The 16,411-nt window shown below is 36.7% G+C and overlaps 2 protein-coding genes across 2 annotated transcripts in view; both read right to left on the bottom strand.

The window, feature by feature from the left end:
* Positions 1–14,503, bottom strand: part of LOC141428512 (cilia- and flagella-associated protein 52-like) — a 22,257-nt gene extending 7,754 nt beyond the window's left edge. Inside the window, exon 1 of the mRNA XM_074088506.1 lies at positions 14,407–14,503. Within this exon, the coding sequence (XP_073944607.1) occupies positions 14,407–14,503 (97 nt within the window). The remainder of the gene's footprint in view (positions 1–14,406) is intronic.
* The window catches only part of LOC141429289 (cilia- and flagella-associated protein 52-like), a 65,934-nt gene that overhangs the window by 21,697 nt on the left and 27,826 nt on the right, over positions 1–16,411 (bottom strand). The window lies entirely within an intron of this gene.

Below are 16,411 nucleotides of genomic sequence, written 5' to 3' on the forward strand. Positions count from 1 at the left end.
AAAAGACCATATCACGAAAAACTATTTCACGAAAACTTTTTCACGAACGACTTTATCACGAAACTAAATCACGAATAGAACTATATCACGAATAGACTTTATCACGAAAAACTTATCACGAAAACTATATCACGAATAGACTTTATCACGAATAGACTTTATCACGAAAAAATGTTTGAAACTTCTTCACGCTGAAACGGCTGAGGGATTTGGATGAAATTTGGCAAAAAGTTAGTTTATAATCTGGATTAAAACATAGTATACTTTTATTCCGATATCCCACGGGATAGGGATAAAATTTTGAGAATAACAACCGCTGGCTTAGAGCCATGAAATTTGGTATGTAGGTAGCTGGACCTCTGGAATAACACATACGCTAGTATTTATCCGGGCAATCCCACGGGATAGATTTGTAACTAATGGACCGCATACATCTCTGTATTATTATTATTATTTTGTAATTTTTACTTTAATTGAATACTGTAGTTTTTAAGTATTTTGCGGTTTTCACAAGTTTCTTGCGGCGCCTTCTTCTTGGCAATGATGGTCTTTTTGAAAGCGCTGCTTGATTTGTACGAGCGAGCGAAGCGAGCGAGCAAGACGGTTCGGAGCAGAAGCGACTCGGATAGGTTAGGTTCAGAAGGCTAAGGCGGGAGCGAAGCGGAGCGTAGCTCCCGCCTTAGCCTTCGATGTTAGGTTTTTTTATAGCAGCCCGGATAATAAAGGATATAGATACATTAGTAACAGAAAAAAGCAATTTTAATCAATAATCGTAATTTAAGTTGTCAATAACACTATTTAGTATGGATTATGTATTTAGATATTATATGTAAGTATTACATAAAGAAAACGGATGAACTAAAACAATTACCTACTTTTGCTCATCTGCATCCTTTATGATAGCTACGTTTATGCAAGAAATGTGTGTTCATGCAGTTCCTCCAACTTCACACTGTAAGAACACACACAAATCCATCTAACTCATGCAGAGCTCATCTTTAAATTCAAATTAATTTATTTGCGAAACAGCAATTCATAGCTAAATATAGAACAAAAATTGGTCAAGTGCGAGTCGATTTTTCTAGTGTTAAAAACAATAGGCAAACATAGTGATGACAGTGGGGATTTGACGAGCGCTTTATTAAAGTTGGCTTCATTGAGGTTTGTGGTTCATTAATTTGGCACAAAAATGAATAAATTAGACAGTCGCTAATTGTACTATCGAAACTTTTATAAAACATCATTAAAATCGCAAACCTAAAAGTAGGTAAATATTCAAACGACATAGCTAGCCGTTGCTAGGCGACTCGGCCGCCGACAGACAGACAGACAGACAGCGGAGTCTCAGTAATAGGGTCCCGTTGGCACCCTTTAGGTACGGAACCCTAAAAAAGAAGAAGGCAATAGGAAAACTGCAATGATGTCTCAAAAACCGTTGTTTTCACTTAAAAAAAAATAGAAAAATGCGTGTTTTTGCAGGCGGATGGAAAGATCAGCAAAGTAGGTAGGCTTTACAAGTTAACGAGTAAGTCTTCTAATACGTTTTTTCTACTCGTGTAGGTACTTTAATCCGCACATTATAATTTCACAAACAAAATAACGAAGGCGCTTTTTAGGGCTGATTTAAAAGTCTATTGTCTCTGGTACTGGCTACTAATTATGCGCTAATTCACTGAACTTTTTAAACTAATTTCAAACTAATTTTAACTCACCTACCTATACAATACAATTACTCTTTATTGTACACCAGAAATAGTAAGCTATACAGAAAACAGGTACAATGAGAGAAAAAAGTAATAGGCTGTCTTATCGCTTAAGAGGTCTCCTCATGGCAACCTTATTTCAGAATATTAAAACGCAACAAAAATACACCTACACATACATATATCGTACAATATAATACACGTCTAAAATGAATATAGGCGTGAGATAAACAGCCACATATAAATCCATACTAATATTATAAATGTGAAGGTGTGTGTGTTTGTATATTTGATGATTGAAAATTTTATCCCTATCCCGTGGGAATATCGGGATAAAAAGTAACTTATTCCAGAGGTCCAGCTACCTACATACTAAATTTCAGGCTCTACGCCCAGCGGTTGTTATTTTGGGATTTTATCCCTGGGTATCCCGTGGGAAAATCGGGTCAAAAAGTTATCTATGTGTTATTCCAGACGTCCAACTATCTACATACCAAATTTCATGTATCTAAGCCTAGCGGTTGTTATTTCGAAATTTTATCCCTATCCCGTGGGAATATCGGAGTAAAAAATAACCTTTGTGTTATTCTAGAGGTCCAGCTACCTACATACCAAATTTTATGGCTCTAAGCCCAGTGGTTGTTATTTCGAGATTTTATCCCTGGGTATCCCGTGGGAATATCGGGTCAAAAAGTTATCTACGTGTTATTCCAGACGTCCAACTATCTACATACCAAATTTCATGTATCTAAGCCTAGCGGTTGTTATTTCAAAATTTTATCCCTATCCCGTGGGAATGTCGGGATAAAAAGTATCCTATGTTTAAATCCAGATTATAAACTAACTTTTTGCCAAATTTCATCCAAATCCCTCCAGCCGTTTCAGCGTGAAGAAGTTTCAAACATTTTTCGTGATAAAGTCTATTCGTGGTAAAGTCTTTTCGTGATATAGTCTGTTCGTGATTAAGTTTTCGTGGTAAAGTTTTTTCGTGATATAGTCTGTTCGTGGTAAAGTCTTTTCGTGATATAGTCTGTTCGTGATTAAGTTTTCGTGATAAAGTCTTTAGTGGTAAAGTTTTCGTGAAAAAGTCTTTAGTGGTAAAGTCTATTCGTGATAAAGTTTTTCGTGATAAAGTTTTCGTGATAAAGTCGTTCGTGAAAAAGTTTTTCGTGAAATAATACTAGCGCCAAAGGCGACGGCTGTTTCTGACAAATAAACATTCTTAACCCACGACGCAAAAAGAGGGGTGTTATAAGTTTTACCTCTATGTGTGTCTGTGTGCGTGTCTGTCTGTGTGTCTGTCTGTGGCCCCGTAGCTCTTAAACGGGTGGACCGATTCGAATGCGTTTTTTTTATTTGAAAGCAGGTTTTCTAGCGATGGTTTTAAGACATATTTCATCGAAATCGGTTTACAAGCTTTTATTTAACTTGCCCTGTTCGTTTGTTGTTGTTGGGTCAAATCTTACAAGTTCATTTTGATCCACTTGAAATTTGGTATACATCTGTAAGTTGGATGATAATTCTGGTTAGTCAACAAAAAACTTCAATAAAAAATGTAATTTTTAAGAGAAATTTATTTCATTACAGAACACTTCATTATGGGTGCCTTCGTTGTCAAAATTTTATTTGTTTTTTCGATAATGAGATAATTTTATCAACACAATGGAGTCATCATTGAAAACTAAAACTCTTCCGTAAAAGCTTCCGTAAACATATTACTTACTATTTATTCACTGAATAAATTCGTTTGTATGTAAAATGCTACCTTGACCTTTACATTGTCAAATTCAAATCAAAGCGCTTTGCAGATCGAAAATGACCTTTTAACCACCGATGCAAAAAGAGGAGTGTTATAAGTTTGATACCAATGTCTGCCCGTCTGTCTCTGGCATCGAAACTCTCAAACGGATGGACCGATTTCGATGCAATATTTTAACGAGTTTCCTTGTCAAAATTGGTTTAAGTTTTTGGATATTAAAATTTGAACTTCACCGAAGTTCTTTTCGAAGTTGGTTAGGTTAGGTTATATGTTTTTGTCAGATAGGTAAATGAATACTGAATAAATATTTTATTTAATTAAACATATAGCACTAGCTTATTCCCGCGGCTTCGCCGCGTGGAATTCGGTTATCGCGCGCTCTTGCCTCGGGAACTGTGCATTTTTCGGGATAAAAAGTAGCCTATGTCACTCTCTGGCCCATAAACTATCTCTATGCCAAAAATCACGTGGATCCCGTGAAGTGAAAAACGGACAAACATACAAACACACACACTTTCGCATTTATAATATTAGTATGGATATCAAACTAACATGTGGTACTATAAAATTTGATCGATTATCTGTCACACTTCTTGACAAACGGGCGTGCACGTACCAGATCCTGTCGCAAGCGTTTTATTATTTAAAAGTGAATTCGTTGCATCTTTATATTCTGTAGACAAGTCACTATGCATTGTTTACGTTGACGATTATCTATTAAAAAATATTTTCACGTCGTTGGAGGGTTTTTTTTTTTAAGAAGACAATGGGTGTGTCTTAACCAGCCACATATTTTTGACACCCGACGCAAAAAGGCGGGTATTATAAGTTTGACCGCTATGTGTGTCTGTGTGTCTGTATGTCTATGTGTCTGTGTGTGGCACCGTAGCTCGTAAACGTGTAAACCGATATGAATGCGTTTTTTTTATTTGAAAGCGGGGTTTCTAGCGATGGTTCTTAGACATGTTTTATCAGAATCGGGTCTGCCGTTTATGAGAGATTAAACTTTGAAGTGACAATGTCGGGGGTGTCCCAATTTTTTTTGGTTAGGTTATTAGGATTCCGTAGTCTTAAAAGGAACTTTTATAGTTTCATCAAGTCCGTCTGTTCGTCTAGTCAACTGAAATAAAAAAAAAAACTTTTGTATATAGTCTTCTTGTGACCAATTTCTATACTTTTTTTTCGATTTTTTTCTTGTATCGCATTAAATTTTGTAGCTTTATTGTGGTATAAATGATCGTACAGGATTTTTACCATGTATGTGAACCACGCAGACAGTGTTAAAAAAATAAAATAAAAAAAAAATGTGGTAGGTACCATCAGCCAATATGTGGTCTACCACCCTAAAGTTGATAATCGTTTGCATGTCATAAACAAGTTCGACTTTAGCGACATATTAATTTGATAAGAACTTGTTTAAAAATTGATAGACCATTTATTTTGCTGATGGTAACTTATAGTTATACACGACAAACAAAAATTTATTTAAAAAGTTAAAATTCAACAAACAGGAGACGAAAATTCGTAACACGTGTATCGACAAAGAATGAGAGCTGCTAATGCTAAAATTTTCGTCTCCTATTTGTTGAATTTTAAGTTTTGAACTGTTCTTGTTAAGTGCCAACTTAGCTTGGTCGTGTTATACACGTAAAGTGAGGTGTTTTTTTTCGTCTCAACTGAAATCATAGTGTACGGTTTCGTTAGATATGTAGGTCTTCCAAAAATATTGTACAGTGTGACAAAGATCTTAATTGAACTTCATTCAGTTAAGAAGGAAGCTGCAACCTTACTTAACCAGCAACTCGCCCTTTAAAAGTCTAGATTTATCAAACATGTATCTACTTATAAATAATTCCACTGCTTGTCACTTTGACATTGACATTAAAAAAATAAACAATAACCTTTGAATATTCATTACCATTGACAACCGACGTCTTAAAATCATGGCCATTTCAAAATTAGAATTCGTCGACCTCTTTGATTAGTCCAAAGTGGCCAGTGTTACCGGTGACACTTTGTATGGTTGAAATTAAAACTAAATTGCATTTTTTTAATTGTTTTAACGGACTGTGGCGTAGTGTTACAAGTTAAACGAAAAAAATCTAATAAAATATTTTCAAAAAAATATTATAAGAACAGGAAACAGTGTTTTAAGAATTGTGTAGGAAGTGAAACGGAATAACTGAATTTGGACTTTCGAACATAAAATTGAAAAGTGACGCAAATTTTTTTTGCTTGTTATTTGAACACCTACCTATGGGCCAATAGCAGTGAATCCTTTTTATTGTTTTAACAAAACATTAAAACGAAACAAAGACAGCCTAACTCAGTAATACTGAAATAAAAGCTTTATAATTCAGATCCAGTGACTTTTCCAATAAATCGAAGTGTTTTAGTCACTCAACCCACGCCATAATTTCTCCACAAAACACTCCATAAACAATTTCTATTCGGATTCAAATTAATTGAGCTGTTGTATATCAGCTGTCTGGCAAATGCCAAGAAGCCATGTTGGATTTAGTATGCACTCCGCTCTACCGCCAGGCGGCTGTCTACAGAACAGTGTCGCAGATTTCAAATTTCGAATTCTGGATCGGTGTTTTTTTAATTTTGATGGCCTGTGAACTGGACTTGATATACTTCCACATATTAAACAGCCTGAATGAGAGACTTTACTAGAAACAAAGTGGTCGAAGAGTAAATTAAATTCTGCGTAAAAAAATTCACGCAGTGGCACAATAAATTACGCCTTTTTGTGATAAAAAAACGCTAGCGTCGTAAAAAAAACTTAGGTCGAATATTTCACGCGTGTTCTGATAAATGTGGATTTAGTGTTAAATAAGTGCAAAACTAAGCTGGATGGCTTGACGCCATCGTTTTCGCGTTTAAAAACAAAACAAAGTGATGCCAAGTTTTGGCGCGTAAATACTTTTTTAATACCTACGTTGTCTGTATGTTCGGATACTTGTGTTAAAAATAAGTCGTTTACAAAGTTTTGATAAGAAAACAAATTCCTTTTAATGCGTGTAATCTACGAACTGTGAAGGTGAACTAATTAATTTTTAATGTGATTTTCTTGTGGTAGATGCGACGAATATTATAAGCGCAGCATATAAACTAACGTGTAAGTATATTTGGCTATTTTCCTTTGCCTACGTAGACGTACACTATTGAGTATATGGGCCAATCAACTTTTATTATTAGTACGCTTAGATGAAGCATGAAGGAATGAGGCTATCGTTTTTTGTCTCGCTAAATGGCGCACTGTTGCGTGAGGTTTTTAAGTATGGCTTTCAAAGTCTGTTATTACGGGCGTGAAAACAAAATTTAGATTAAAATCATATTTAATACACCTTAAAACCGTACCATAAAAATATCGAGCATGCCACAGTGTTGCATAGTCCCCGTTTTGTTCGGAAAAAAGGGAGGACAAAGGTTTCCCAAAGACAAAACTGTCTCAAAACACAGACATTCATTGCCCCGGAACGCATATTTGCCATAATTAATTTCAGATATTGCAAAATATTCACAAAATTATTCTAATTATAAATAAACCCGCGTAGCTCACCCAAAAACTATGACATTTGACATTTCGGAGACCTCACGCTACACTAGCGCCTCTAGTGGCGAATTCATACGCGATTCATTTGAGTTAAAACTGTCACAACCCCCAACTTTAGACGATCGGATGGCCAAGTGGTTAGAGAGCTTGACTACGAAGCTCGAGGTCCCGAGTACGATTCCCAGTATGTTTATCCGTTGCCTAGTATCCATAGTACAAGCTTTGCTTAGCTTGGGACTAGGTCAATTGGTGTCAAGTGTCCATAATATTCTTTGCAGTATGAATCTTGTACACGCACTAAACATACAATCAAATCATTACCTTTAAAACATTCGCTTAAACTAAACATAACACCTAAGATATATTATATCAAGTAGAAATAATAAGCTTGCAAAAAATGGCACTGATTTTATCCATCAGCAAATATAATAGGTGTATTTATTATGATTATTCTTAATGTTTATTTGTAAAAGAACTAAGGTAACGGCGCCTATTACCGGGGGTATCGAAATCGACGGCCATCACCGCGGCAATTTAAAATACGCATTTTATAACCAAACGATAGATTTCTTAAAAAAATATATTTTACAAGATAAAAGCTTATTTAGTCGACTCACATATCTATTAGCGCTAGTGTATGTGAATGAATCAAACATCTCGCAATTCGTGATTTTCCGAAATGGCACGACGGAAGAGGATTTGCCATACTAACGCGTGACACCACATACAAGCAGACTCGAATCTTATTTAGTGTTTTACAAAATATTTATGGCAATTGAAGTAATGTTATGGTTTTTAAATGGCTTTTTATAGTTTTTTGTACAAGTTCTGAATACTTTTTGTACATTTTGGCCGGAAATGCGATTAAAATGGAAAAAAAATACAGCGGCGATAGGCGCCATTTTTAACTGTTGATTGTAATACCGTGGTATATCACGGTAATAGTTAAAGTGGTAGTTTTGGTTCTTCAAGCTTATTTTTGGTATAAATTATCGTTTATATAATTTGTTACAGTTATTCCAATCTTGATCTATTCACGCTTTTAAAAAACTATTTCCGTGGTATGAAAAGTATTAACAAACTCTTATTTTTAGCAAAACTTTAATACTGAATTTGTAGTTTCTATAGAAACCGTTATTTTGCCAAGTTGTTTAAATATTGCGATGAAATTTTTATATTTACTTACCAGTTATGTAATTTTGGTTATATGCAAGGATGTAATAAGTGTAATTTGATTTGTAATTCAAACACAACTCTATCCTATAGTTTTTATAGTCGGAATTAGATTTTGCAATACTCCAAATTAAGCCAATTAACGATGGTATGATCGCATAAACCCTCGGTAATAGAATGTTTGGGAATTTATTACCGACCCATTCAATTGTCTTTGGGTCGGTAATAGGGTTCTTAAAGAAGTCCCTATTACCGAGTGACATTTTATTTTTCTGTTAAAATAATTCACATTTAGGGTACCGTAAGTTGTGCAGATTTTTTTGATAAAGTGTGACTTTTACTCAGCATGCATACATCAAACTATAACTGGTGGCATGAGCATAATAAAATACAATGGGCTGGATACACTATTCGAATCATACTTTAGTTTTTTATTTAAAATTTCTCAAAAAATATTTTGATGTACAATATATTATACAGAACCAAAGCCATTACCCTTTTTTAATCCCTCGGTATTAAGTTCCAAAACATGTATCGGGTTCCTTTTACCGATGGTAGAAAATTGCCGTTTTTTTATACCTCGATAATAGAAGCTCAATTCGCGGTAATGGAATCACAGCCTGTCCATTACCACGGTAATAGAAGATTTGGGTATTTTGATTTCAATAATTATTTTATCAAATACTAATAACTAAAACGAGCCCAAAAAGTTAAGACACTGAAAGTTCAATAAACGCTCTTAAATAAAAAAAAATTCTCGTTTGTTAAGGAGCTTTGATACCTTAATTTTTGGGACTCATTTGAAAACTTCCTTAAGTACCACGGTAATAGGCGCCGTTACCTTATAATATACGATGATTGGTTTAAACTTCGTTTTGAATAACGTACAATGTCAACTTGATAACTTCGACAGATTTTTGTTTTTACCCTATCCATGCTATAATTCGTTTATTTTGAACCCCTGACGCAAAAAGAGGGGTGTTATAAGTTTGACCGCTATGTGTGCTGTATGTCTGTGTGTGTGTCTGTCTGTCTGTCTGTGGCACCGTAGCTCTTAAGGCTCAGTACACAATGGCGTATGCTGGCCCACTTCAGGCCATCGCCATTGTGTACAGGGGGTAAATGGTATATAGTGGCGGACAATTGTCAATCGTGGCGCGCAATCGGGATGTTGTCGGTTTTTTGGGCACACTTCAAAGGAATCGTGGCGTAGCGTGGCCTGTGGTGTTCACACAATCGCCCATTGTTTAGTTCGTCACCGACCGCTGACCGGGATAGTTCATTATTTTATTGCGTGCTAGTATACTTAAATTTGATCGTCTCCATCGTCTTTTGCGCCATTTTTTTTTAATAAGTTTGTGGCGGTACACACTTCTGTAATACTTGTAAGCAGTAAAATAAATAAATAGCCGCGGCCGTAATTACTTCCACGTCCATCGCAAGTGTTTTCCCAGGCAGCAATGAGCCATGCGCCATTGTGTGAACACCAAGTGATCGTGGCCTACAGTTGTGCATTGCAAAGCATGGCCCATCACAGGCTATTGTGTACTGGAGCCTTTAAACCGGGTGGACCGATTTGAATGCGGTTTTTTAGGGTTCCGGAGCCAAAATGGCAAGAACGGAACCTTTATAGTTTCGTCATGTCTGTCTGTCTGTCCGTCCGCGCCTTTGCTCAGGGACTATCAATGCTAGAATCTGTAATTTTGCACGAATATATATGTAAACTATGCCGACAAAAATGGTACAATAAAATATTCGAAAAAAATTTTTTTTAGAGTACTCCATAAACGAAGTGGGGGTGGTTTTTTTTTTCTCATCCAATCTTCGATTCGATTCAGTGATTTGTTTGCAAATATTGAACTTTAAAGTGCAAATTTTTATTTAAAACTAGCGCCCCTCCCCCTTTAAAATCTACACCGGTGGGTGAAAAAATTGAAAAAAATCAGGATGGTAGTAAGTATATCAAACTTCCAAGGAAAACTATAACGGTTAAGTTTTTCTTGAGAATTATTAGTAGTTTAAGAGTAAATAGCAGCCTAATGTATAAAACATACTTAAACTTGGAAGATTCCGTACTTACTAAACCGTACACGGTACGGTGCTGGCTGAAAATCAGCGCTGGGGTGTTCTTAACGTTTCAGCATTATGCTGAGCCAGTGTCCGATTCACAACCGCAATGACACATACCTTTGTGTTGTTTTTTTTTGTACCTAATAATATTGTTGTCTTGTTGTTGTGAATAAATGTATTTTCTTCTTTCTAAATCCTTAGAAAAATATTACTTGATTATTTTCGTAATGGCTACGGAGCCCTATCTTGGGCGTGTCCGACACGCTCTTGGCCAGTTTTGATTCTTATGTTTTTTAAGGCAGTTTTTTTTTTGGAAAGAAATTGTGAGCCAAACTAATTTTGGTAAAACTGGTTTTGTTCAAACGCTGGCAAAATATCAAAAATATGACAATACGATCCAGAGTCCAAAGTGTGTGGTTATTTTAAGGATTATTTTCTTTAGTTTGTCTTGGTGTGCCAGTAGCTGGTGAACAATTGGGAATGTAAGCTGTGTTTCCACCGGAGATGTGCGAGGATGTGTTGCAAGGAATGTGTTTTAGGGTTCCGTAGCCAAATGGCAAAAATGGAACCCTTATGGATTCGTCATGTCTGTCCGTCCGTATGTCACAGCCACTCTTTTCCGAAACTAAGAACTATACTGTGAAACTTGGTAAGTAGATGTATTCTGTAAAAACTTTAAATTTTTGGGGATTCCCCATATTTAGAACTGAAACTTAAATTTTTTTTCATCAAACCCATACGTGTATGGTATCTATGGATAGGTCTTCAAAAATGATATTGAGGTTTCTAATATTATTATTTTCTAAACTGAATAATTTTCGTGAGAGACACTTCCAAAGTGGTCAAATGTGTGCCCCCCCCCCCTGTAACTCCTAAAATAAGAGAATGATAAAACTAAGAAAAATATATGATGTACATTTACATTTTCACCGAAAATTGGTTTGAACTGAACAACGGGATCTAGTAAGTAGTTTTTTTAATACGTCATAAATCGTAAAGTAAAGGACACTTTTATATTATGTTACTTGCTGCTACGGAACCCTTCATGGGCGAGTCCGACTCGCACTTGGCCGCTTTTTTAACACCCGACCCGACAAAGAGAGGGGTGTTATATTGACCGATGAGATGGTAGAAAATTTGACATTGTAAAAATCTATATTTTATGCTCGATTTGATTAGCGATTTTTATTTACTTACTTTAAAATTAAAAAAAAAGTTACTGTTTTTTAATTAGATAAACAGTCTTTTGGAATTAAATCAAGTATTGTAAGTAATAAAATACACAAAAATACTTCGATCTATTCAATTAATAAATTAAAGAAAAGAAAGAAAGAAAATACATTTATTCACAACACAAGACAACAATATTATTAGGTACAAATAAACAACACAAAGGTGTGTCATTGCGATTGTGAATAGGACACTGGCTGAGCATAATGCTGCTGCATTAAAAACGGTGTAAGTACTGCCTTTTCGGCGAATATGTTTCGCAAATTTCACTTAGCAACCAATCTTTTGCCAAAGTTTTCATTTGGCAAACAATTCGTTGGTATACTTTACTTCGCATTTTTCTTATTTCGCGACAATTTTATTATTGCAAAATTTACTTCATCACACTTTTATGTGGCAAATAATTATGTAGCAAATGATTGGCTTAGGCGAATAACAAATTGTCAAATAACATTTGGCCAGTTTTTATATTGCAAAGTTTTACTTCAAAATTTGTGCGAGCGAGACGGCTCGGAGCAGAAGCGACTTGGATAGTTTAGGTTCAGAAGGCTAAACTAACTAAACTAACTAGCCTTCGATGTTAGGTTTTTTTTATAGCAGCCAGGATAAATGACACTAGAAAGTGGGTTTGTATGCCATTCAATATGTTGCTAAGTTAAGGTATGCCAATCAATACATTTGACGAAAACATAAATGACATCTTAAAAAAATCCAGGTAATAATTTGCAAAATAATAATTTATGTAATGATTAGTTAGGAAATGATATCAGTGCGAAATGTTGAGTTGGGAAATAAAATTTCGCCTAAATAAAATATGGGAAAAATAGTTGGGAGTTAATAATTTGCTAAATAATTTTCGCCGATCATTAGTAAACCGTTAAAGCACCCCAGCGCTGAGTTTCTGAAATTAATCGATTTTTCAGTAAATTAATTATTTTGCAATATGTTCTAAGTTTTGATGTCTAAACTAAAATGTCTGTGGCCGGGTAGGTATATATGGCGTCTTTGTTTGCACTTTCATGAATTGAATTGAAATACAATATAGTCGTCAGTTTAGCAAGTTTTAGTCGTGTGACACAAGACTGAATCTAGGGTGACTGACGGTTAAATGTGATGCCGTCTCTATTTGTTTTGTTCGAAATAGACGGAGACGGCATCACATTTAACCGTCAGTTAACACTAATCAATGGATGGTGAAACAGCCCTTAATGGTTAAACGACCAGACTAATTCCGAGGCGTTTAAAAAAGAGACGAGTTTTTCTAAAGACCTTAAAAGAAGGAGTCTTTCATTAATAATATCCATCGTTTATTTTTTTGGATTTTTGTGGTAGACCTTTGGCTTTCTGTAATAGTTTTTTGGACTATTGCCAAATAGACTCGTAGGTTATTGGGTTCCCGAAGGTCAAGACATTTGTCATTTTGGCTAAATAGTTTAATGTTGAATGAAACTATTTTTAATAAACTAACTAACTATTAACTAACTATTTTTTAAAGTGACTTAAGGTGAGAATGAAATCAGCTGTCGTACGTTATCGAAGCGGTCGCAAACCAGTTTCCAGGCTATTCGCTCAACGATATTATGATGGTGGGGCCCACGGTTCAGGACGACATCTTCTCCATACTAATAAGATTCCGTCAATATGCCTTTATAATTAGTGGAGATTTGGAGAAGATGTATCGACAAATAGCCGTGGAACCCTCTCAAAGGCACCTACAAATGATTTTGTGGCGTAGTGATGAGAGCGAGCGGGTAAAGTGTCTACAGCTTAACACAGTTACCTACGGCACTTCATCCGCTCCCTTTCTTAGTACGAGGTGTCTAGTCCAGTTGGGGCGTGACAGTAGTGACCCTTTGGTGAGAAAAGTAATTTGTCACGATTTTTACATAGATGACCTAATTACAGGATTAGATGACGAAGACCAATTATTAAGTCTATACCAGAGCGTTACTGAGAGGTTAAACTCAGCCCATTTTAACTTGCGTAAATTAAAAAGTAATTCAAAAATTCTCTCGACACTATTTATGAAACTGACAATAGTCAGCAACAAAATTTAAAAATATCAAGTCAATGTAATACTTTAGGTATCGAATGGGACCCTAACGTTGACACAATATTAATGCCATGTTTAAAATTGCAGTTGATAGATAACAATGTAAATTTCACTAAAAGGGCAGTATTGTCACTAACAGCAAGGATTTTTGATCCTTTGGGGCTGTTGAGTGTTTGCATTGTCTTATGTAAAATCTACTTGCAATCACTTTGGTCACAGAAATTGGACTGGGACGACCACATTCCCCATGCACCAAACTGTATCTGGACTAGGTTTATAAATAATATAAATCATTTAAAAGACTTGCATATTCCTCGTCATGTCAGCTGCAGTAACGCAGTGACGAGTGAATTGCACTCATTTTCAGATGCTCCGTTAAAAGCATACGCGGGGTGTATTTACCTACGCTCATTAGATGCAATAGGCAATTGTACGGTACGTCTGTTGTGTGCTAAGTCCAAGGTCGCACCACTAAAGGTTACAACCATACCTCGTCTAGAGCTGTGTGGATCCTTATTGGTATCACGCCTCTGTAAAAAGGTATCACAGGCGCTACGATGCGATATATCTAAAACATATTTTTGGACAAACTCCAAAATTGTTCTAGGTTGGTTGAACACTCCTTCACATAAGTTGAGCACCTTTGTGTCGCATCGCGTGGCAGAAATTAATGACTTATGTCATAATACTGTATGGCAGTATGTCCCTTCAGCACAGAATCCGGCTGACCTGGCGTCTCGCGGTGTTTATCCAGACGAGATTCAGTCGTTGTCACTGTGGTGGGAGGGACCTTCGTTTCTTAAACTCACAGAAGGTCAATGGCCTAGCCAGCGCGGTGCGATTCAAATGGACTTACCTGAGTTAAGGGCACACACTGTGAGTATTGATAAACCGATGACAGCAATTATAGACATATCAGCATATTCTAGTTTTCTTAAGTTACGTCGCGTCATGGCTTATGTGTGTCGGTTTATAACATAAATAAGCGTAAACATAATCAAAAAAAATACGGGTCGTTAAGCGTAGACGAACTTGAACTGGCAGAATTAAAATTAGCGTATCTAGCACAAATAGAATGTTTTCCAATAAAAAAAATAGTTGTAAGATTCCCGGCTTAAGCAGTCTCAATGCATTTGTTGACGACTTAGGTTTATTACGCGTGGGAGGAAGATTAGATAATTCGGACTACAATTTTAATAAAAAACATCCGATTATTTTAGATATAAAAATAATTTTACAAAGTTGTTATTTAGATATTACCATATCAAATTAATGCATGCTGGCCCGCAGCTCCTTCTTTCAGTTATTCGTGAACAATACTGGCCTTTAAATGGAAGGCGACTTGCTAGACGCACGTATAATGATTGTACACGATGCAAAAGAATGAAAGGAGAAGTTGCGCGCCAGATTATGGGAAATCTACCGTCCCAACGTATCGTGCCTGGGTTTGCCTTTGAGGTGGCAGGCACTGATTTTGCGGGGCCGTTTTTAGTAAGTGACAGGAGAGGTCGTGGTGCAAGATTGATAAAAGTTACTTGTGCATTTTTATTGATTTTAAAATCAAGGCTGTACATTTGGAGGTTGTGAGCTCTCTTAGCACTGAAGATTTTATTTTAGCTTTGCGTCGATTCATATCGCGTCGCGGAAAGCCACGACAGATATTTTGCGACAACGGTCGAAATTTCGTAGGCGCTAGTCGTGCACTAGGTGATTTTCTGAATGCTCACTCTAACTCTGTGTCCGAGTCCTTTGTAGACGAAGGCATTCAATTTAATTTTACACCGGCATACGCGCCAAATTTCGGAGGACTTCATGAGTCAGCTGTCAAGTCGGCCAAGTACCACATGAAGCGTGTATTAGGGAACACTCATTTAGTTTTTGAAGAGCTCACGACATTGTTCGCACAAATTGAGGCGATACTTAATTCTAGGCCCTTATATCCCATGTCCTCATCTCCAAACGACCTTTCCCCGCTTACCCCAGGGCACTTCCTAATTGGAAGACCACTAACATCACTCCCGGCGCCTGATCTGCAAGAAATCAATCCGAGCAGACTTCATCGGTACGCAAGAATTGAACAGGCGAGACAACATTTTTGGGCAAGATGGAGCCAGGAGTACATCTGCGAGTTACAACAGCGTAGTAGATGGCAGAAGCGGCAACCGAATATCAAACCTGGACAGCTTGTTCTCATTAAAGAAGAAATGACATCACCACTCAAATGGCCTTTAGGGCGTATTGAAGCTGTGTATCCTGGATCTGATGGAGCCTGCAGGGTAGCTGACATTCTGACTAGCAAGGGCACCGTTCGTAGAGCAATTAATCGGATTTGTCCCTTTATCGAAGAAGATACAGCTTAAGGACTGAGCTCCTTAAGAGGGGGGAGGATGTTGACCCCGCAACAACATTTAACGCTGCGGCTCATCGTACTTTAAGGTGACGTCACCAATCATCCCTGGAGCGCAGCGGTTTAGACTGCATCGCGCCGCCAAAGCGGCAATACATTATTTACTTATCGAATTACTGTACCTAGTTATATTAAAGTTATTGTGCATCATCCTGAGTTCTTCTACGAACCTGATACCTTGGCCTGGAGAGAGCTACATGAAAGAGGAGTGCCCTTACACCCCTGACGCAAAAAAGGGGTGTTATAAGTTTGACCTCTAAGTATGTCTGTCTGTCTGTGGCACCGTAGCTCTTAAACGGGTTGACCAATTTGAATGCGGTTTTTTTATTTGAAAGCAGGTTTGCTAGCGATGGTTCTTAGACATGTTACACATCAAAATCGGTTCAGCCGTTTTTAAGAGTGACAAGGTCGGGGGTTTTCCAACTTTTTGTTTGGTCAGGTTATCATGAACCAA

This window comes from Choristoneura fumiferana, chromosome 6, assembly GCF_025370935.1.
Source record: "Choristoneura fumiferana chromosome 6, NRCan_CFum_1, whole genome shotgun sequence".
Classification (NCBI taxonomy): domain Eukaryota; kingdom Metazoa; phylum Arthropoda; class Insecta; order Lepidoptera; family Tortricidae; genus Choristoneura; species Choristoneura fumiferana.